At 34.8% G+C, this 22,510-nt stretch overlaps 1 protein-coding gene across 4 annotated transcripts; it reads right to left on the bottom strand.

The window, feature by feature from the left end:
- Positions 1–2,807: 2,807 nt before the first annotated feature.
- LOC110895306 (RNA-binding protein 39) lies at positions 2,808–10,986 on the bottom strand. 4 transcript variants are annotated; one of them, XM_022142593.2, is made up of 14 exons: positions 10,833–10,986; positions 8,968–9,600; positions 6,221–6,302; positions 6,048–6,104; positions 5,890–5,945; positions 5,580–5,805; positions 4,778–4,861; positions 4,570–4,644; positions 4,281–4,364; positions 4,119–4,183; positions 3,868–4,036; positions 3,692–3,780; positions 3,451–3,565; positions 2,808–3,100 (listed from the first exon to the last, which is right to left on the bottom strand). In XM_022142593.2, exons 2-14 carry the CDS (start codon positions 9,534–9,536, stop codon positions 3,059–3,061), a joined length of 1,713 nt encoding a protein of 570 aa, XP_021998285.1. In that variant the 5' UTR covers positions 9,537–9,600; positions 10,833–10,986; the 3' UTR covers positions 2,808–3,058. The 4 variants fall into 4 exon arrangements, with proteins under 4 accessions (XP_021998285.1, XP_021998286.1, XP_035836575.1 ...); XM_022142594.2 differs by having other exon boundaries at positions 8,968–9,596; positions 10,833–10,944; XM_035980682.1 differs by having other exon boundaries at positions 6,221–7,134; positions 8,968–9,596; positions 10,833–10,877.
- Positions 10,987–22,510: the final 11,524 nt, after the last annotated feature.

Raw genomic sequence — 22,510 nt, 5'->3', positions numbered from 1 at the left:
GCGAGAAATCGCTAACAAGTACGGGTGGCCATGCGATTTCTAAAATTTTAATTTTCTAGTTTTAATGTAATTTTTATTTTCTACTTTGAATGTGTTTTTTATTTTCTACTTTGAATGTATTTTTTTTAAATTTAATGAAATGCCTTTTATTTAATTTATAAACATCCATAATTTTACAAAAAAAAAAAAATAATTTTGAACTCACCTAATAGGGGAGTGCCGCCATCAAAAATTGGTATTAGAGGAGTGTTAGAGGGGAGTTGACATGGCACTTTGTGGTTGGTTGTGTGTAAGAGGGGGGACTCACCTAAGAGGTGAGCACCCCTTACACCCTTAGTTGTGCTAAAAGAAATTGAGTTAGATTGACCTTTAGGTAGGATTGACTTTTAATTCTGGTTATTCAATGAATAGATAGAAATGCTAATGTTTTGGTAAAGACATGCAAATGACTTATCTTATTTTAGAATCTATTGACCACTTTAAATATTATTTATTATATCTTTGTGTAGCACTTGTAAGTTGAAAAAGACATGTAAACAAGTTTAAAATGAATGAAAAATTAACAAACATAAGTGCTTCAGGTGGGTATTAACTAATTCACTTTAATCCACTACTTTAGAGTCGGGAGTCTTACTAGAAGCATCCTCTCTATTTTTATGAAGAGAAGATAAAGTTGTCTACATTTTACCATCCTCAGACCATACCTTAGTTTTACTATTGGTGGGATTTACTGAGTATGATGATGATGACGACGACAATTTTAATCCACTGCTTGATATATTATGAACTCCTCTTTTACAACTATTCTCTCTAATATGGTAGAGATCACCAATATTATCTCTAATTGCTTTACCAAATACTTCTCGCTAATTAAAGTAGTGGTCACTTTTACAAGCTTTTTTCTAAGTATGGTAGAGACCACCACTACATTGTTTCTCTTTAATATGGTAGAGTTCACTAATCTAAATATTCCTATATAGGATAGAGAAACCTTCATACGTAACCACTCAAGTATTGAAAAGTATAACTCATAAATAACATTCAGTACACATCCTTATGTAAATCTTTCTTTTTAGATGGGGTGTGTGTTTTGAGCTAACGATCACTTAGATATGACTTAAATGTCTAGGTTTTAGTGTGCAAAATTCAAGTTTCAAATATGGAGAAATTGCTTCATTATATAGAGTGAAAAACAATATTCAAAAATTTCCACAAGCACACTATCCTCATTCACAACCCAACTCAACCCAACCTTTAATAAAAAAACTAATTTCACTTTCTTGAATCTACACAACTCAATATTTCATTCCCATTAACAACCCAACCCAAACCTACTTTTATTAAATATATATTTATTTTATATTAAAAATGTGTTTTTTAAACAAAATCTATTTTTAATAAAACTTATATCGGGATGTTCAGAAAATTATTTTAAGAAATACTATGTATTTAGTTTTTCTTATAAGTTTAATTATAAAAAGTTATTTGAGTAATTCAATTGATGAGGAAAATAGTAATTAATAAAAAATGATGCACCAATCAAGTTTGGACAAGTGAATGAAGTTGAGAATGGTTTTGGGTCATGACCTAGGTTGCTCCAACAACCTCGTTGTTGATTTCAATTTCTTTTTTCTTTTTTTTAATTTTAATACAACTAATATTATTTTGGCAAGTGGCAACCAACCTAAACAAAGGTCACCAATGGGCATAGTCTTACGGCTTAAACACATCTACATGCGGTCCATACGTCGCGGACTCGTTGAGAAAAACTTGTCTCTTTCATATTTTGACCATCTTTTTCAAGTTTTTCGAATGTTTTCCCTAACCATTTGACTACGAGAAGTATTCTCAAACATTCTAGGTATTTTTTTTAGGGTGAAAACTTGTGATAAAACTCAAATGGCGAAGTCTTGTATCAAAATGTATATCATGTTGGAATATACCTTCTTACATTTAATTTGTTTTATAAAAAAAGAGTTAGCTTTTATAAAGATCTTTTGATTTCATAAAACTTGTGTTTGTATCATATGCATAATTATATTTAGCATTAGTATCATATCTTCATATTTTTAATGTTTAACTATATATACACCAACAAAAATGTAATCTAAGAAGTAATGTAATGACTTTTTAAGGTGTTATCATTGACATCTACATTTTGAAATTTGAATGATTAAAATGCTGATATGACATTGGAAGCATTCAATTCTACAGGTTGAGAAGCATGTTGATCTACATGAATGTACAATCTTGGTCTCATGAATTGTGTATGTGTGCAAGTAGTTTACTCCAATGGGGTGTCATTTACATATCGGGACACACTTGAATTTCAATCACTGATTAGGAAGGCAGAATTATACTAAGGGTACATTTTATGTGTGTTGTGCAATCACATTGGTAGGATTGACATAGATAACTATGCACAATACTTTCGTATTCAAATTGTAGTTTTGGACTGTTGAATGAGTCGAATCAGTTTTTGTTTTGGGTTGTTTAACGAGTTGAATCACCTGGTATATACGAATGCATAAAATAAACAGTTTTTGTTTTGGGTTGTTTAACGAGTTGAATCACCTGGTATATACGAATGCATAAAATAAACCGTTGAAGTGTTATAAATGGCAATGAGGTAAATATGTTTTTGAAGGTTTTGAATTGTTAACTTCACAATTAAGCCTCACATATTAAAGGCTTTAGCATTCACAGTAGGTCAATGAACTCACATGGGTATTAGAAGCGTTGTGTGTGATATAAGGTCTATGAATTTAGCATTCTGAATCAAAGACTACTAAATCATATAAAAACAATAGTAGAATGTAAAAAAGCAACATTAAAAAAAGTTGGTACATGTTTAGAAAATTATACATCCAATGGTTTCTCTTAAAAACACAAATACCTGCAACTGCTCAGTATCAAACTTCCTTCTTTTACACACACTTTAGAACCTATCTAAATGTACCATAGAAAACATTCCAGTATTTTTGGTTTTCAAAAACTCAAACTTAGACAACATCCTCCCCGCAGCCTTCGGATTCCCAACACTTGTGTCCGACATCACCTAGATGCTGTCGGGAAATTTGGCCTCATAAGTTTGTGGCACCTGTGCAAAGATTTATTATAAACATAAGTCCCCACAAATCTATTTGACCCACAAACACCTTTTCATCCACTTAATTATCAAGTACTGTGACAAAATATAATTTTAAAAAAAAAGTACATTATTAAAATAATAATCTAAAATAACTTTTGGTAACTTTAAACCCATTTGACACGTTTCCTTTCTAGCTTCATTTTTTTTATTTTTCCCATCTGACCCGCTCATAGGTAAAAAAAGTACATGGGTTGAAATTGCCCACCTCTACAAAATCAATTTTGTTAAATTTCCAATCTAACATTGCTTAATCATATTATTAAAGGGTATTTTAGACATTTGACTAAAGCAAGATATACCATAAATGAGGCGGTGATCATCTTCCCAGCAAACCATCTCCCATGAAGGGCACGTTGAGCAGCTACTGCAGATTGAGTGTTCTCAAAACGCAAATAAACAAACCCAGCACTGTTCCTGTTAATCAAAAAATTATGAGATCTTAGGATACATGAATGGGCACCAGACCAACATAACAGCAGACAAAATAGCTCATTATTTTATATATTTTTATTAACAATTAGTCTATAAAAAGAAGCTTACTTCTCAACGTAGATGTGCCTCAGTTTTCCATATTTTGAGCATTCTGACTGTACGTCTTCCTTAATATCTAGATCAAAATCTGGCTCGTCCTGCATTAAAATAAAAAATAAAAAACATGTAAACATTCTATTATAAAATCAACGCACGGATGTGAAATGTGAAATTACACAACTAACCTCCAATTCAGGATCAAACATGTTGTTCAACAGTAAACATTCACTAGGGACACCGATGCTTTCTACGCAAGGAACAGTAACAGGTGGAACAGGCATTGATGCAATGGCGGGAACGCCAGATGGTAGGCCTGTGCCATTAGTGGTTGCAATGCCCAATGATCCAACACCACTATATAGAAAATATTACACGTTATGATCACAGTAACAGATATGATTAAGAAACAACACTAGAGTTGGAATTCATATTAGACCTTGTTGCGGTTCCACTGCGGTCCAACTTCTGCATGAGAAGTGCTCGAGAACGTGCATTTAAAGCCTGAAAATATAATAATACATAAAAGCAGAACTTATAAGCTTCATCTCATAATGATATATACAAACCGGCATTAGTAACTTAACGCTTAGTTACTAACCAAGCCGCCTCCATCATCGTCGTCAAAATCACCAGGATTAACACCGACTTCTTGCATTCCAGGTTGATCAGTAATGGCAGACACCTGCATAATAATAGTTATATTATTACAAAATCGATTTCAAGATATCAAAACAAAACTACACCTGGACAAAAAATAATAATAATAAAGTGCGTTGTCACACTCCAACCTACCTTACAAGTTAGAAACATGTCCCAACATCTCAAAATAAATAACGTAGCAAAAATAAGAGCTCGACATTTAACTTAATGAAATATGAGAATTGTACCTTCATCATTCGACCTGCAATCTCCAGCTGTCCGTTCAAACTCTGTGCAGCTCTGGCATCTTCAAGTCTTGCAAACTTTGGAAAAAAAAAAGAAGAAGGAAAATGGCTAAGTAATAAGGTCAACTAGAACTGACTGCCTTTTGCAAAATAAATAAGATGATGCATGTAACTGCAAGATTGAATTGAAAAAATGTTAATCGTTTCTCACCTGAATAAAACCAAAACCTTTACAATTCCCGGTCTCGTCAGTAGGTAACTGCACCAGCTCCACTGTGCCAAATGATTCGAATACCTGAATAGATAATCAGTGCCTTACTGAATATGGTAGAAGCTAAAAGCTAATTCAAATATATGCACACACACACATATATATATATACATATAATTCAACAACCTTATTGAGATCTTTGAGATGAGTACCATACTGAATATGGTTTGTAAATTTATTAAATTCATTGTTATCAAAAAAGTTGACTAAATAACTAACTTTTTAAAATAATTAAGTAAATATAAGATTAAATGACTTTTTTTTTGTTTTTTTACTGTTATCAGTATTATAATTAACCGAAGAAAAACTGATGTGTAAATATAAAAATGACTGGTGAAAAAAAATGATGTAAAAGTTTAGTGCATACATTGGCGATGCTTTAATTAGCGATACTCCAAGTGTGTTCATCAAATAGAACAATGAACATTATATAAATAGAATAAATACTGAAAAAAACTGAAGTGTTCTTATGTCTACATCCCAATTGTACATTTATTTTATTATTCAGTGACACTCACAAACTGGCATCATGTGTACAGAAAAAAAGCTTCCACAGAAAGTATTGACTTTTAGTGAAAGCAAAACTATTCTATTATTATTTATTTAATTATTTAGCGACACTCACAAACTGGCGTCGTGCATAGAAAAAAAAAAAGCTTCCCTAAAAACTATACACTTAGTAAAACAAAACTAAAATTATTATTAATATATACGAAAAAAATTAGGGTCAGGGGTGTGAAACCTGACGAAGTTGATCTTCCTTCATATTGTAATGCAGATTGCCTACATACAACTTTCTTGCCCCTCCAGTTGCACCTGCACCACCAGCAACTCCAGCAGTTGCAGTGGACTGTACAAGATTTTTTTCAGCCTCTGATGGTTTGACCATCACCGGATGACCAAGAAGAGGTTGACCAGAGAGTGCTATTGCCATAGGGACCGACATTGCGTCATAAAATTCGATGTACCTGAAACGCCAGAAGATACAAAATACCATTTCACTACAGATGTAACATTAATTTTAATCATTTACTCTATAGAAGGAAACATACCCAACTCCTTTTGAGCGTCTTGAGTTACGATCCATAATAAGACGTACATCTCGAACCTGAAATCATAATCGAACCTATCAGTAACGTTCATACAAAAACATAAACTGGTAACATGACATCATGAATCCTTATTTACATAATAGGTATATAGAACCAACCTTGCCAGCCCTTGAGAAGAACTCATAAACGTCTCTTTCATCAGCCTTTAGAGATATCTGTGATAATTTATAAGATCGTAAAATTAACCACATAATAGTTGATGATGGGGCAGGGCAATAATCTTAAATGATTATACAAGTAGCCATCACGAGTGAACATCATGTTTTATTACCTGATACGCAAAGACCGTACGTTGATCTCGTTCTGGATCAACTTCAGGCTCTACAGGTCCTTCCTTCTTGTCTTTATGCCGCCTACAAAAAATCAACATTTTAATGCAAGAACTACGTTTCAAAAATTATGTATAATCCAAATCAGGCGACAATGATATTGCAGCTGCTGAAGTTAAAAGAACCAACCTGGAAAACAAAGCAACATTTATAAAAGCAGCAAAGATATTGTACAAAACTATGTAAAATCCAAATCAGGCGACAATGAAGGATATATTTGTACCTTTTCCTAATGAACCTAACATTACTCGAACATCAGTTGATATTAATGGCGGAGTGACATAATAATACTAGTAAATCGAAGGGAATAAACCTGCTAACAGTATCCGTTTCATTATTAGAAGACGTTTACATTATACAGAAATATACAAAGCAAAAAAACTAAAGCCACAAGCATCTATGATCAGTTCTCATGCATAAAAACAAAAAATGTGTTGGTAGAAAACTGAAAACGGGTACGTGCTACTTAAACAGTGTGCAATTTTCCATTGAGAAATTATTGGTGGTATTAGACCTGAAATGTAATAATATTAATAATTAATTAATTAATTATCAAATATAACGCATGGCAACAGATATATCCTGTAAAAGAAAATGGATCTTGCATGATATCCACAAGCAAAAGCTTCTGTACTCCCACAACGGCATTTCTGCAACAGAATAGATAATAAAATAAGACGATGTTGGTTTAAAGGTGGAGGATAATGAAAATCATAACATGACATCATCATCATCATTGTCACCCTGCCAAAAGGGCCACCCCAAATCTTCCAATTTCAAGCTTTTATTTTGGATTCCAAAATAAACCCATGACCTGAGTCCCTGAGCCTGACTGAGGATTTTTGCTCTAGCACATCTGCGAGTTCCCGAAATCTAGTGTTCAATATTCTATTCTCAAAAACAAAATGTTCAATATTCATAATTTTAAGAAATTTAGATATCACAGGTATTATTATGTTGGCACTAGCAAAAATACCATGAAGCAACCGAGAGATAATAGAAGACAATGGAGAAAACCAGATTGCTTTCCCAAACAACAAATATAGTTGTTTTCGAATCGGAAAAGAATATCAGGGCTATTGAACATTTGACGCGTTAGAAGTTGTTAGCATTCATATAAATCCCATCCATGAAGTTGACAACTTCATAACATTAAAAAAAATACACACTCAATTATGATTCTTTACTAACTCAGATAAAATGCAAAGCCAACTAACTAAAGGTTAAAGCATGACTAATCCCCAAGAATCTATCTTACCATAGAGCATAGAAGATTAAAAAAATTAATACTATTATACATATATAATAAAATCTTTTTATATAACTTGTAGATTAAAAAATAATAATCTTTTTCAGAATATATAATTATTATAACACACTAGAATAATAAACGTGAAAAATAATATATAAATAATCATCATCCACCAGTCTATTTCTTCAAAACAGGTGTCCAATTTTGAAACAAAATTACTGGGTCACCGAGTGAAAACTACGGGTTCTTCTTTTCGGCCTAACAGCAGTCTCCTCCACTCCAGTCTCCGGATATGCTCTGCAGTTGTCTCCATCTGCTTAAATTCTGGTTCTCTCCTCTCCATTAGTATTCAAAGCTCCTAAACCAGGTTTCTCTCCCTCCCTCTCTCTCTCTCTCTCTCTCTCTCTCTATATATATATATATATATATATATAAATCCCCCCTCTCGTCCTTCACCGCAGGTTTTTATAAATAAGTGCCGGATAAACAGTTAAAACGGAGAAAAAAATAACTACGGGGCTCTATGCGCTCCCCAGTGCCGTGTATGCCTAAAGCGACTTTGACTCGCTTCACCTGAGCGCGTACGTCGATTAAGTTACCAACTGACACCGGCATGAAGCTCGGGATGAGTTCAAATGAATTTTATTTACCTGATTTAGAGCTCCTAAAGGCTAAAAAGAGGCAAAAATTTCACTCATGTACAATAAATGTGTTACAAAGAGAAACTCCCTTGTGCCTATTTATTGTCAGGTGCTTGCAATAACAGATATAACTAGTACTTCCTACCAAAAAGCCTTTGTCTGTCCAGCCATATAAGCAAAAAGATGATCCAAAGCATTATCTAATCCTATGCAGTTAGTGCGGTAAAAAAAAAATCGGATATCTGGCAAGGACCGATATTTGAGATATCGGTTATCGCAGTGCGGTGGGATATCGGTAATTTTAATAGCATGCAAAATAAACACTAACAATTCAGTATACTCTCCTACCATTAACAAATTAACCTTTTGCAACTTGCAAAACACTAACAATTGTACCAAGTAGGAACTGATTAAGACTTAAAACACTAACATTTAACACTAACAATTAACAATTGAGACTTAAAACACTAATAGCAGCAATAAGAAGAAAGACAAATGGTAGAACGATAAAGGAAAATCAGTGATATATCGATCAAATATCGGTCAATATCGCCGATAATATCGGTACTGATATTTGACACCAATATTTTACATGGGGACCGATAACCGATATATCGGTGATATTAATTAACTGCATAAATAAAAACTTAAATTTGCACTAGGAGTACACTAGTACAATAGACCGGGTTGAAAATGCTACACAATGGAACTAACTGACTTTGGTAGCATAAAACATGTAGCAACAAAAACAAAGCAACAAAGATATATAGCACATAGAACATGAACACAAAAATACCTGCTTTCTCGATCAGCTTCTCTAGATTCCCTTTCTTTATCTTTTTCTCTTTCTCTTTCTCTTTCTTTTTCTCTTTCTCTTTCTCTATCTCTAACCTCTCTATCACGGCTCTTCTCTCTATCACGGCTCTTCTCTCTATCCCGTTCATTTGCATGTCTTTCTGACCTGCTTCCACTTCGATGCGCTCGTTCATGTTCTTTGTCTTTGTCTCTGTCTTTCCCCTCCCTTTCTTTCTCATATTCACGTCTTCCCCTCACACGATCCCTATCCCTGTCCCTATCCTTGTCTCTAGTTTCGCGGCTACTCCTTTGTCTGTCTCTATCACCATCCTTTGGAGATGAACGGTGGCGAGAGGAGCCCCTTTCTTTCTCACGGTCACGCAATTCCTCATCGGATCTCGAGCGTTTTGACCTTCGATCATCACTATTCTTGTCACTTCTATGTCTAGAGCTGTGTCTCCGTTCTTTATCTCCGTTTTTATCAGTTTCTTCACCTCCATTAGATTTTTGCTCAGACACATCAGGATTCTCCACCATTTTTTCCAAGTACTCGTATTCGTCAAAATCCATTGGACTGTCAGCCAATAGTCCCCAACACTATGGAGAAGAAACCTACAACACACTTAAGATCTTCCTGTTGCAATGAGAGTTTTAAAAATCAATAAAATATCACTTTAAGATGGTTAATAACTCAACTTCAACAAATTAAGGTTGTTTAAACGTTGAATATTAAATTTGTACAAAGAAATTTTGTATAGCCCACATATAACCATGACATGAAGAAGAAATATGCAGCATGACCTCTGCGTGATCCTAAAATACAGAACATGTAGCACGCAACAGCTAACAAAAGCCTGAATTAAATCTGATGGCCTTTTTCTGAAAATTTCAACTCTTTGCAGCAGAGTTAATAGCCAAATAACCATTAATTCCCGATAGCGAACTTCAAAAAGATTTTTATCCTCAAAATCACATACAAATCAGAGGCTTAAACTCAGTTGAACCGTTGATTTCACCTCAACGGTCAACACATCTGTTATCAAAGCTCACCCAGGCGCACGTCTAGGCCCACTTTTCAGGCCCAGCGTAGCCTTCTTGCTTCGCTTCAAAAAGCCCGACTTTCAGGCCCTGAGGCTAGAATCAATTATACGAACCCTAAAAAATGCACCTGAATCATCTGAACAGGTCTAAAACAATTATACCAAGCCTAAAAAAGCCTAAAACATCTCTAAAACCCCTAAAAGTTGTATTTTTATGCTATACGCCTAACCTAAAAAAACCCTTGCTTTTTAAGTGCCTTGCACTGAGGCCCAAGGCTCACCCTTTGCACCTTGAGCCTTTGACAACTATGGTCAACACAGCTAAATATATAGCCTCCAGTTTCTTTCCTACATGAAAAGCATGTTAAAAAGAAGTCACTTTATCACTGGCATGTATGCAACCTACTCTTTTATGCCAAACCTAATGCAAGTATAACATAAAATTGGATAAAATCCAATGAATATATAGTGTTATATCCAGCAATTACCAGAAGTAATTAATTAAACAATAAACTCATACCTAGAAATCAAACCTATTCCAACATTGAGCTAAACACCAATCACTTTAACCTAACCTAACATACCATATGAATCAATCAAACTCAACAATTTGCATAAAACAGCTAAATTAATACACCAAATCAACCAGAGCACATAAAACACATACGATAACACAAGACAGGCAGATTGTATAACATTGTTGAGCGAACGAAATTGAATGATGATTAATTCGGTTTATTAGCCCTAAATCAGATGAACAGGTAACGTGATGTTGAATAAACGCTACATGAATGAAGATAGGGTAAAATTAGGGTTTGTAGTTTACCTAAGCAATAATAATGTGTTGACGACGAACGCCGGAGAAGAGAGAGGTGAGGTGACTGCGGATTGAAATCTTCTGGTTTGGTTTGGTTTGGTTTGAAAGTGTTAATTTCACAAAGGCCGACACTGGTTAAAAATGGCCGCGATTTTGAGATGCGTTCTCCCACAAGTGGATCGGATACGGGCCTGGTTGATATTGGACAGGCCCAATTGCCATCACAACATTACTAACTACTAGTGGTGCACAAAAAACCCGAACCCGGACCCGGACCCGAAAAAAATACCCGGAACCGGTTTTTAAAAAAACCCGATTTTGATGTAATCTTGTTTAATTATGTATGCATTAAGACTTCTAGTTCTTATGATTTAACAAAATTATGTATGCACTTTGATGTAATCTTGTTTAATTATTAGGTTTCTAATGATATTTGCCACCGCTACTTAATTATTTAGTATATTTCATTACAAGTGGAAACAAATATGCCAATATATGTTGGCCATTCTATTTTCTTTGTTTGTTTAATATCATTATTAGTTTTTGTATTTAATAAATTGTGCCTCTGTTTATAAAGTTCAAGAATAACCACATGAAGAACTATAAATTGTGCCTCTGTTTATAAATTGTGTCTCTGTTTATCAATAGATTTGATGTCTATGTGTGAGAGTTATGTTTGATACATTTTATAAGCATAGTTCCGGTCGGGTTTTTTTAATAACCGGTGCGGGTTTTTTCCCAACCCGATGCATACCCGAACCCTACCCGATGAATACCCGAACCGGACCCGAACCCGGAAATAGGGTATTATAATACCCGGGTTTTATAAAACCCGACCCGAACCCGGGTATATAGGGTATACATTTTTGGTAGAGAACCCGGACCCGACCCGGTTTTTAAAAAAACCCGATTTTGTAAAACCCGATCCTACCCGAACCCGATCCTACCCGAAACCCGGTTTTTAAAAAAACCCGATTTGTGCACCACTACTAACTACCCACTTACACCGGATACGGAAGGACATGAAGCGTCATATGGTGGCCAGGTCAACAGAGGGACGTGGTAAAAAAACAAAAACACAGAGTGGAAGGGGCATGAAAATTACGTTATTAAAATATAAATAAAAAAATAAACATCAACCAATTAAAACCAACCCAAACTACATCCACCAATCAAGAGCCTCCACATCACCAAACAAAAGGCCTACATGCCGGTGGAAAAAAACCCTGCCCTCTCACCCACGCCGCTAACCACACTACTTCTGGGGTGGTGTGCCCGACGTGGATTGGTTTCCACGCCCACACTGTATAGTCTTAGGTTACCTGACCTAGATGTTGATGTTGGAACCTGAAGGTTTATGCATAATAGGTTAAATACATAAGTTGGTTTGGACTAGTTATGTAATTAGTTGATTTATGTTTAGTTAGTTTTGGGTCAATGTAGCAGATTAGTTAGTTGATTTCGGCTGGGCCTTGGTAGGGGCTTTAGGCCCGTTTGGTTTTGTATAAATAGATAACCCTTGTGTCATTTATGGGTTAATCAACTTTTGTGAAACAATAGGAGCCAGCCGAAACACACAAGATTACTTTGTATCTGACACTTTTGGTGTATGCAAAGATAAGCTTTTCATTCATATCATATTGTGTTTATAGATCTTGAATCAGTTTTGTGTTTGGATTCCGCACGAATACACAATTCTTGATTGATATCATTGCAAGATCCTGTCGCAGGACTTACAATTGGTATCAAAGCCAAGAACCTACTTATAGGTTCGGTTGATATCATCAGATTCAAGAAAAACGGCTGAGGAATTCTGCTGAACAGGTTTTCAAGTATTATTCAGAGTTGTTGATTGCTTATGGAAGATATCGAGTACTGTTCAAGGTTGCGGGTGAGATTATTTGGGTTTTATTGAAGATTTCGAGTCTTATTAAGTTGTTATTCATCATTTGTTCAAGTTCTACCGTTAGACTCGTCTCGAGAATATGAATCCAATGATATATATTGTCGAAAACCTTTTTCAAAATTGTCGTGCCTTTTTTGTCCTAAAAAAAATGGAGTCTAACCATGCAGACGGTTTACTGAGATTGTCTACGGATAATTTTCTATTCACGAAAACATTAATTCCCGTATATGTCAGCTAAGTAAAACTCCACCACTTTCTCAGTCGCAATCACAGACACCACTTGCTCAGTCGCAATCACACTCGGGATCTCAAGATTTGAGTGGTTATTACCAGTCGGAACAACTTGATTATGAGTAAACAACACCAATCGGAATCTCAGTCAGAATCTCAGTCGCAACCACCTGTTTACGAGTCAACTACCACCAGTCGGAATCTAAGTCGCAACCTCAAGTAGCAATCTCTGAATATCAACTCGAAATCTCAGTAGCAACCTCTAAAACCTAAGTCGAAATTACTGTAGCAACCTCTGAATATCAAGTCGAAATCACAGTAGGAACCACGAATTTCAAATCGAAATCTCTTGGAAGCTTCTAGAACTCGAAACCTGCAAAACAAGTTTGTTAGAGATAATATCAAAATCCTAATAAATCGGGATTTTAAAATCAAAAGATTTCAAGAAATCTTCTGAAAATCTTCAATAGAACTCTAATATTCTCGCAAACACTTTTCTGGAAATCTCCGAACCAAATTAGCACCAATTTCTTGATGATTACAATGAACAGGACTTGAAACCTTCAAGTTCTATCCCAGAAAAGTAGTCGCAATCTTCAAAATGATACCAACAATCTTCAAACACACCAGCTTATCAACAGAACCCGAGAACTTGAATCTGACCAGCAATAAACTCAGCCGATTTTCTTGAATCCGTATATCAATCTCGAACAGACAATAAGAGCAAATGCTCTGATATCAAATGTAGGTCCCTATCCCGTGGATCGTTACAAGATTTATAATCAACCAAGGGTGCGGAATCCCCTTGATAGATCGATGAACACAGAAACAAGAATATAGGATGAAGAACACGAAAATCAATTCCCAAACTAATCTTTTGTGATTATCAAACGTAATGTTTACAACCACTCAAGATCACAAGAACTCACAACCTTTCTGTAACACTCCAAAAACGGGTTTGGTAATCAAACCACGTTAATAGTAATGACGAGTAAAATATCGTTAGTGGTAAAAATTAACCCGATAAATATTAGGATTTAAATAAATAAACCTAATATTAATTAAAAGGAGGATAAATACTTTGAGAAAACAAAGTATATAAAAGGCCCAAGTTAACAGGACTTAAAATAAAACGGGTTATGACTTCCTGAACCCATTAAGTTAACTAGGAATAATTAACCTAGTTAGTAATATGTGATTAAGTGTAAATAGTGAATTATAGCTTCATTTGATCAAAATAAAACATGAGGGACTAATATTGCCAAGTGGGCAAACTAGTTTTATTAAAAATAAGAAAATAAAACACAACACACACACTAAGTGTGTGTGTGTGTATGCGTACGATCAGGAGGGCTCCAAGGAGCCAAAACCCTAACTCAATCAAATTCATCAAATTGAGGGTCGATCCTAGCCTTAAATCAATGCATGAACATAAATTCGTGATCATCTAAGCATGGGGATCGCAAGGTATGTTGAATTTTGTTATTTGGTGATACTTTGAAATTTTGATTAACATTCAAGAAAGAAATTCTGGCATGAATAATGAATGTTGTAGTACAATTGATATGAGTACAAGTATAGGAACAAGCCCTAGATGTAAACTCATTAATTTAGCGCCATAAATTAGTGTTTCGGTTAACTAGTTATGTAGGTGCTAAATGGGTTTTATGATTATATGATGAACACTAGAGTTAAAGTGTTAAAATGTATGAACATTGGTGTAAGTAATGCAAGTTCTAGTTGTAATTTATAAACACTAGACATAAGGGCGTGATATTGATGTTGAAATTTGATTAAAAAGTTAATCAAAAACTTGACAAAAGAAGTATACGAATCTCGAACACAAGGTGCTCGTTAAAATGCCTAAGTGAAATTGGGTGCCTCCTAGTTCATAGATAGAACTTGATTAGAATAGGTATTCGGATGAATGCCTAATAACATGATGAAATGGGTATTCACTTATAGATGAAAAATCCGTAGATTTTACATAATAAAAGAATAAATCATCTTTGATAAAAGAAAGAACTAAGTTAACTTGGCGATAATAATGGCACGAATTTAGATTAGAAAATAGTTTAAGGCAGTGGCATAATGATAATGCCTACCGGATAATTGATGAAATGCCTAATGGGTTATAGAACACGTTGTGCATTTTATTTGATTAAAGGTAGTTGACTTATGGAAGACAAACTAACCAATGACGAAGTCGAATAGTAGTTTCGACATAGAAAATACGTAAGATGGAATAGTCGTGATTGTTAACGACTAATCTAACCATCTTGTGAATGATGACGATAGTTTGACGCTTAACGAGTGTAACACCTCGCAAAATCATGTCCAATACGGTAAAGACACGTGTCATGAACTTTAAATGTATAATGAATTGATTTCGAAGGACTAAAGTTGACAAACGAAGAAAGTATGTATGTGAAAGGATCCAAAGTGCCAACATCTGAAAACTACGCCTTTCAACAACCCTACACGATGTTTATACTCTTAAACGAATGAATTGTGAATCGTATGAAGCCTTTTGTGAAAGAAAGTGAAAGTTTACAAGACGCGAGGGTTAAATGTGTCAACATGTTAAATTAATACCTCTGAGTGACCTTTTAACGAACTCGGGGCTTTGCAACAATTACTTATGCTCTCAAGAACAAGTGACAAAAAATTCACAAGGTTTCGGTATCGATTGATATTAAATACGTTAACTTTCGTAAATAAAGGGTTAAAAGCGTCAACGAGGCAAAACTTGTGTTTTCGGTTATCGGTTAACGAAACCGGACCTAATGATGTTTGGTTATATTCAAAGGATCATCAAAATATAAATTTTATGGGTTAAAAGTGCTTGAAATGAAAGTTGTTACGTTTTAAAAGGTCCAAGGGTTGAAACTGCCATGTTTGAAACTTGTTTGGCTGGTCACCATAGTGGTGGCGTCGTGCCACACCAACACCCTTCTGCCGTCGCGCGACGCGACAGCCTGATTTTCGCAGAAAACATGCACAGGTGCAGGTTCTGCACCTCTCTTCTCTAATACAGCCTTACACTCACATGAACTCGAAATAAGGGACTATTTGATGGTATTCAAAACCATGTTAGACACCTGTGATGATATCTGAAGTGCCCTAACACCTGTAATGATCTGGTGATGGCCTCTTGTAGTATAAATAGGAGCTTAGGGTTGTTTCCTTCATTGCACAAATTCAAATTTCTCATACTCTCAAAGTTTCTCAAGCTTTGGAACTTTTACTGAAGCATCCTGATCATCTAGGAAGCTTTCTCTAGTCTAATCTTCGTGCTAAGGACCATTGTAAGTGTTCTTAGCTTCTATAGTTAAGGTTTTATTAGCTTAATAACCGAAAGCCAAAGATATCGTATTTAAACTTTGACTTGGTGATTAATCACTAACGGTCCAACCATTATTCGAATTAAAAGTGGCTATGTGTTGGTAATTAAGTAGGTGATAAACCATTAAAAGGGCACCTTCTAATTATCACGTTATCTCAGATAATTGTCGGGTCAAACTGCTTAACAAAAAAGTCAAACAAGTCAGTTTTTGCAAAATAAATTATAACTGATAATGTAGAAGTTATAAAATGCATTTTATCACTTAAACAACTTGGTAAATAATATAAGAACATGTTTAGGCATGTTCAACCTGACAATTCTGAGTATTAGGCTCGGTTCGCAACTGAAAGTCGCAAAAGTTGACTTTTGCTTTGACTTTAAGTTCTGACCCGAATTAGCTTAGTTTAGATATGCCTTAGGGTTCCTTTGTGACCATATTATATGTAGGTATAACCCTCTGAGGTTATACGTCATGGTCCCAAAGAAATCATAGTTCATTGCATGTTTCCGTTTAATGCTTAAAATTGAACATTATGCCCTTTTGTTATTAAAACGAGATTTTTAAAAATGTGAGAGGACAAAAAGCTTTATTACTGATATATAAGTATGTCCTAAAAATTTGACATCAGTTTCTGGTCTAAAATAAAAGTTATGCAAGATATCGTAAAATGAAAGCTTTTTGTTAATTAAATTGACGATAATGCCCTTTTCGCTAATAAAATGAGTTTTACACATCATTTACATGTCAAACCTTTTTCTACTGATTTTATATGTTAAATAAAATATTTTAAGCAGTTGAGGCTGATCAAAATCTCAGATTTCCTTAAACATATCAAATATGGTCAATGACCCAATTTGTATGCGAATTAGGCGCATAGTATGGTTTAAAACCATATTTAGCACCTAAGATTTGTTACCTACTGATTTTTAAAAAATAATTTTTTTTATACTTCAACTGTAAGTATAAGTCTTGAACTCAGATTTCAAAATTTAACCTTAAAGGCATATGTGAAATGACCAAAATGCCCCTAAGGTGCATAGTTTGGCCATAAACGATTAAACTCACATATGTATGATATCTTGCTGATATAACAACATAAAATAAATATTTTCACAGAATGTTTTGGACCAGAACCTCAGTTTATCTTTAAACCTCTTTTATAAACCTTAAAATAATCAAAATACCCCTACAGGGCTTAAATCGGTTTTAAATTCGTTTGGGGCATAATGGAAGATATCCTATTGATATCACATCATATTTAAAGAATATTAACTTGTGGAACTTGTACATGACTCACTCGGTTACACGTTATGCATATATGCGTTCGGTACGATTTATGTAACTAGTTTGCATAAACTAACCGAAACGGGTCAAACCTTATCACTTTTACTTCAAAATCCAGAATGTGTTTAGTTTACCCATTATATACAAGTCTTCTTACTTGTCGGGTCTAAATCATATTCCAATTCGGTCACCGCTTAATCTTGTGTTTTGTATCGTAAACTTTCCTTTAAAACTAACCGGTCAAAGTTACAACTTAAATAAGACCCGTTAGGAATCTAATAGGTTATTAAAACCTTTGTTCCAGATTAGGAGCCCAGTAAAAGCTCCATGTACTTGCTGATTTGAAAATACGACTGAGAATAATTTACTTTTAGCTCAGGTACATACTTTTAACTTATTTTCCCTTATACGGGCTTGAGATACGGTAAATTATTACCGCTTGGTCGGGTATTGAATATTTAATCGATTAGTGGTTAAATCATTTAGATAACTCGTTTTAATCTGTTTTGTTTGATACAAAGCATTTGGGGGTTAATATGACCGTGTCCTGGATATCCTCGGCTCATTCATTTGAAATGGCCACGACTTAAGCACGGGGTGTAGGCATACACCTGACAGTTACGCCTAACAGTTACGTATGTAAAACGGTATCTCACTCATGAGGAAACTTCTTGTGGGCTTATACTAGTGGTGTGTCTATTAATCTTGTACCGGCTCTTCTATTCCGGTCCTGAACGTACGACAAACATATAAATCTGTATACAAGATTATTTTAAATAATTGTCCCAAGTTATAAAAGAATATTTGTGCCTTGTGCATATAAATCAATTTTCTTAAATGTTTTCAAAAGAGTCAGTTTGTATTTACCGGTGTAAATTGACGTATTTTTCAAAAAGATTAAGTGTAGGTACTACACGAAATGGGCTGGAAACTCCTGAGTATTAATAAAAGAGTCTTGCAAGCTTTTAGTACTTAAAGTCTGTTGAACAATACTTACTTTCTGTTTTAGATCCGCCTGTGGATCCATTATCAACCGTTTGTATAATATTTCACTATACTTTTCAAATTCGGTTTGTAATATTATTTTAGACTTCCGCTGTGCATTAAACTACGATTAATTGTCTATGATGATATCAACTACGTCACGATACTCCCCACCGGGCCCACCGGTGATACGTGGAAATATCGGGGTGTGACAACGAGCTTGGTGGAGGCTTGGGAAAGAAGCAGGTCAAACGGGTCGAGTATGCGGAAAAAAGCATAACCGAATGGAAGGTAAGTAAATGCTTACACCCTTTTTTATATATATACTTAGTCTGTGGATTGAAAATGAATAGAGAAAAATCCGTAATTGAATTATGATGTTCCGACGTGAATAATATGAGTCGGAACAAGTGAAAATGATGAAAACCATAATGGTTGGTAAAAACGGGTAAAATGGTAACTAAGTCATGGATGACGAACAAACAATGAGTTTTTGAAATGTAACCTTTTGGGGTAACTCATAATGAGAAAAATGGGTAAAATGGCAAATAGTCACGTGTTAACAAATGTAAGTTTAAGTTCAAAAGATACCCTAAGGCGTAAGCCGAAACGGGTTAAATGCGTAAAAAAAGAAAAAGAAGATCTTATGGTAAAGTCCGAAATAGGTCGGATGTGTGAATGGGTAGTTAAAAAACCATGCTTTGTTATAAATGTGAATGTTTGGTCATATAGGCCAAACGGGTCGAATGGCGGTGATAACACCATTCGACAATATCGACTAACGTTGTTTGTCAAGTCATATGTTCACAGGAGTGAACCAGAAGTGGATAATTGTGTCACTATAAAGTAGCGGCTAATAAAAGCAAGGTATAAAACGGGTTTATAGTTGACCCGAGCCAGGTACGTATAAGTATGATTATAGTTAAACGTACAATTTTGGTCAAATAAGTAGCGAAAGTCCGTCGTCGTAAAATGGGGGACTAAGTTGACCAAAGCGCCCTTGATGGGTAAATCGGGCAAACGACCCCCATGGGTTCTTTAGGAAATTGTATATTGATTATGAAGTCCTTAGATACGTATAAAAGTTATAGGCATAAACATTCATGGGTCGAATGCCTAAAAATTGGTCATTGCGTAAAATGACTAACCGAAGGGTAAAATTTGCGATTTTGGGTTCCTTATGTTAAATCCACCACGAAAATAGTTGTGGTGGAAGATAAGTAGTTAATTAATATGGAATGCGAAGTGCGAAAAGAAAAGAGTGAGTTTGATGCTTAAATGCTTAAAAGTCCTCTAAACGGGTCAAAATTAATTAAGAAGTTAAATGTGATTAAGTGCTTAGAAAGATACAAATAAACCGAAGAATGTAAATGCGCACGTGAACCCCGAAATGGGAGCGAAAACGCTAATGCTTGATAAGCCCGATGGATGGGTAGGAATGTTTAGAAACGATTCTTGATAACATTCATGCAATGTAACTTAAAACTAAACGGGTTGAATAAGTGTAAATTGTGAATTATAAGCCATTTGTTTATAAGTCATATTTTGATGCAAACAAGGATGGTAAATGAATATTTTAATTACGGACGTATAGGAAAAAGAATCACGCAAAACGGACATCTAGATCAAAAGTTATGGCAATTATAAGTTTGAAAATTGGTTAAAAATGGAGCTGGGCATTTGCAGCACCAAGAAAACAAACATTCTGTCGAAATTGGGCTTTCGCGCCACACGACAGCGAAGGAAGTGGACCGTCGCGTCATGCGACCATAGTCGCGGCCCGCGACAACATTATAGCAAGCTCTCGCGGCCCGCGAGAGCTGCTTTATATGGCAAATTGTTTGAATTTGGTTGTTTAACCCATGGGACTTGATTTAATGCGTTAATAAATTAACAAAACTAACTTTTATGTTGGTTTTGATTATAGATGAACGTTATGAGTAATCGGATGAAGATCAAGCATCGTACAAGAACCGAATACATGAAAATGAAGCTTCTGCACGTTGTTTTGTCGTCATTTTCAAACGACGAATCCATACATATTAAGCTGCATTATACTTAAATTGTAAAAGTTTTAATAAACCCGTATTTTTCAATGTATCTGTAATCATAATTACATGTTTAGTTTCGTAAACTATACGAAAACCGTTAAATAATAATAAGGGTCTTACACTTTCTCTGTGTTTTCTCTAACTCTCTCAATCTCTAACTCTTCTGCCAAAATGTCTAACCTGAACCCTATAGCGTTTGTATACTACAGCCATGCTATGCAAATTGCGCTAGGCCCACATACATTATAAACAAACTCGAGGTAGACAAGTTGACACAAACTTGGATTGAAACAAACCAAACTCGAAATCCATATCCTACACAAACTCGGACCAACTTAGATATTTTATCAACTCGAACTCTCTTGTATCCAAGTCTTCACTTCCAAGTCTTGTTTAATATCCAAATACCAAGCCAAAGTTGTTATCACATAACATGCACCAACACTTGATCTTCAAAATCTCTGTTTTCAGCTTCTTAATTCGTCTGTGCTTGTCTGGTTATGATTAGTGTTGTTTATGGGCTTAAATAGGGTCAAAAAGTGGACTTTTTTCGTGTTGACCAGACCGTGCAGGCATGATATGGGTTAGTGGTCCCGCGACGCGATCAACATACGAACTGAGAAAACTGTTTTTGTTATAACTTCTTCGTTTCAACTTTGTTTTCTTCACTATTTCACCCAAGGCTTCGTAAATCAATTCTCTATCATCTCATCTTTTTAGAATATCCATTTCCATTCCATGAGAATCCTTAACTAAGCCCAAATCTTCTCCTGTGTGCTCGTTTATTTAACGTTTCAGCTCGTTTTTACTTCCGGAACCCTGCAAAAGCACATAAGACACAATGATTACAAAACCAATGGTAAAACGACACAAAACGACTCAAATTATTATACAAATTATACATGGAAATAGATGTAATTTACATTACATCACCATAAATGGTGGTTCCTAAATGATCATCACCATCGCCGTGTAGTAGATATTGATTATTCATACAGTGGTTGAGTTTGATAGTAGGTTAAAGTGATTAATCTTTTTAACGTGTATAAAGACAAGTCGAGTCAGCTTCCCTTGTTATGCTTGTAAAGTTTTAAGAAGTGTTATACTACAAAATTTATAAAAGGTTTTTATATAAAACAAAGAGTAAACTGCCAAAATGGTCTCTGAGGTTTGGTCACTTTTGCAGCTTTAGTCCAAAACTCAAACCTTTGAATCTGGGCCCCTGTGCTTTCAATTTTGTTGCAAAAGCAAAATTTTTTCAGTTAACATCTAATGTTTTTGTCTTTTTCCTCCCTTTTAATGAAGAGCAAAATGGTCATTTTTTTTTACTTTGTTATAATAAAACGTTAAAAGACCATTTTGTCCTTCATTAAAAGGGATGAAAAAGACAAAAAAAAAAAACTGGATGTTAACTGAAAAATCTGACCAAATTTTGATTTTGGATAAAAATGGTAATAAAATTGAAACCACAGGGACCCAGATTCAAAAGGTTTGAACTTTGGACTAGAGTGACAAAAGTGACCAAACCTCAGGGACCATTTTGACAGTTTACTCTAAAACAAATTAAAAGCATTTTGGGTATGGATAAATTCCTTCAACCCGTATCTATCTATCTTTTCTATAAAAGGAGAAACTTCAGTGACATAAGAAAAGCTGATGTGTCAGCAGGAGAGGCTGTCCAACAACGCTTTTCTTATGTCATTATTACATCATAAATGTTAATATAAAATCACTTTAAAATTCAAACCACTGCCCTACATTCAAAATTCAAAGGTCTGGCCCACATTCAAAGTTCAAAGATCTGCCCTTTATTCATAATTGAAACCACTGATGTTCATTCAAAATTCAAACATCTGATGTTTCAAAATTCAAAATTCAAAATCT

This window comes from Helianthus annuus, chromosome 12 (assembly GCF_002127325.2).
Source record: "Helianthus annuus cultivar XRQ/B chromosome 12, HanXRQr2.0-SUNRISE, whole genome shotgun sequence".
In the NCBI taxonomy this organism is placed as follows: domain Eukaryota; kingdom Viridiplantae; phylum Streptophyta; class Magnoliopsida; order Asterales; family Asteraceae; genus Helianthus; species Helianthus annuus.
The sequence above is the reverse complement of the archived record's forward strand: the minus strand, read 5'-3'. Positions and strand labels throughout refer to the sequence as shown.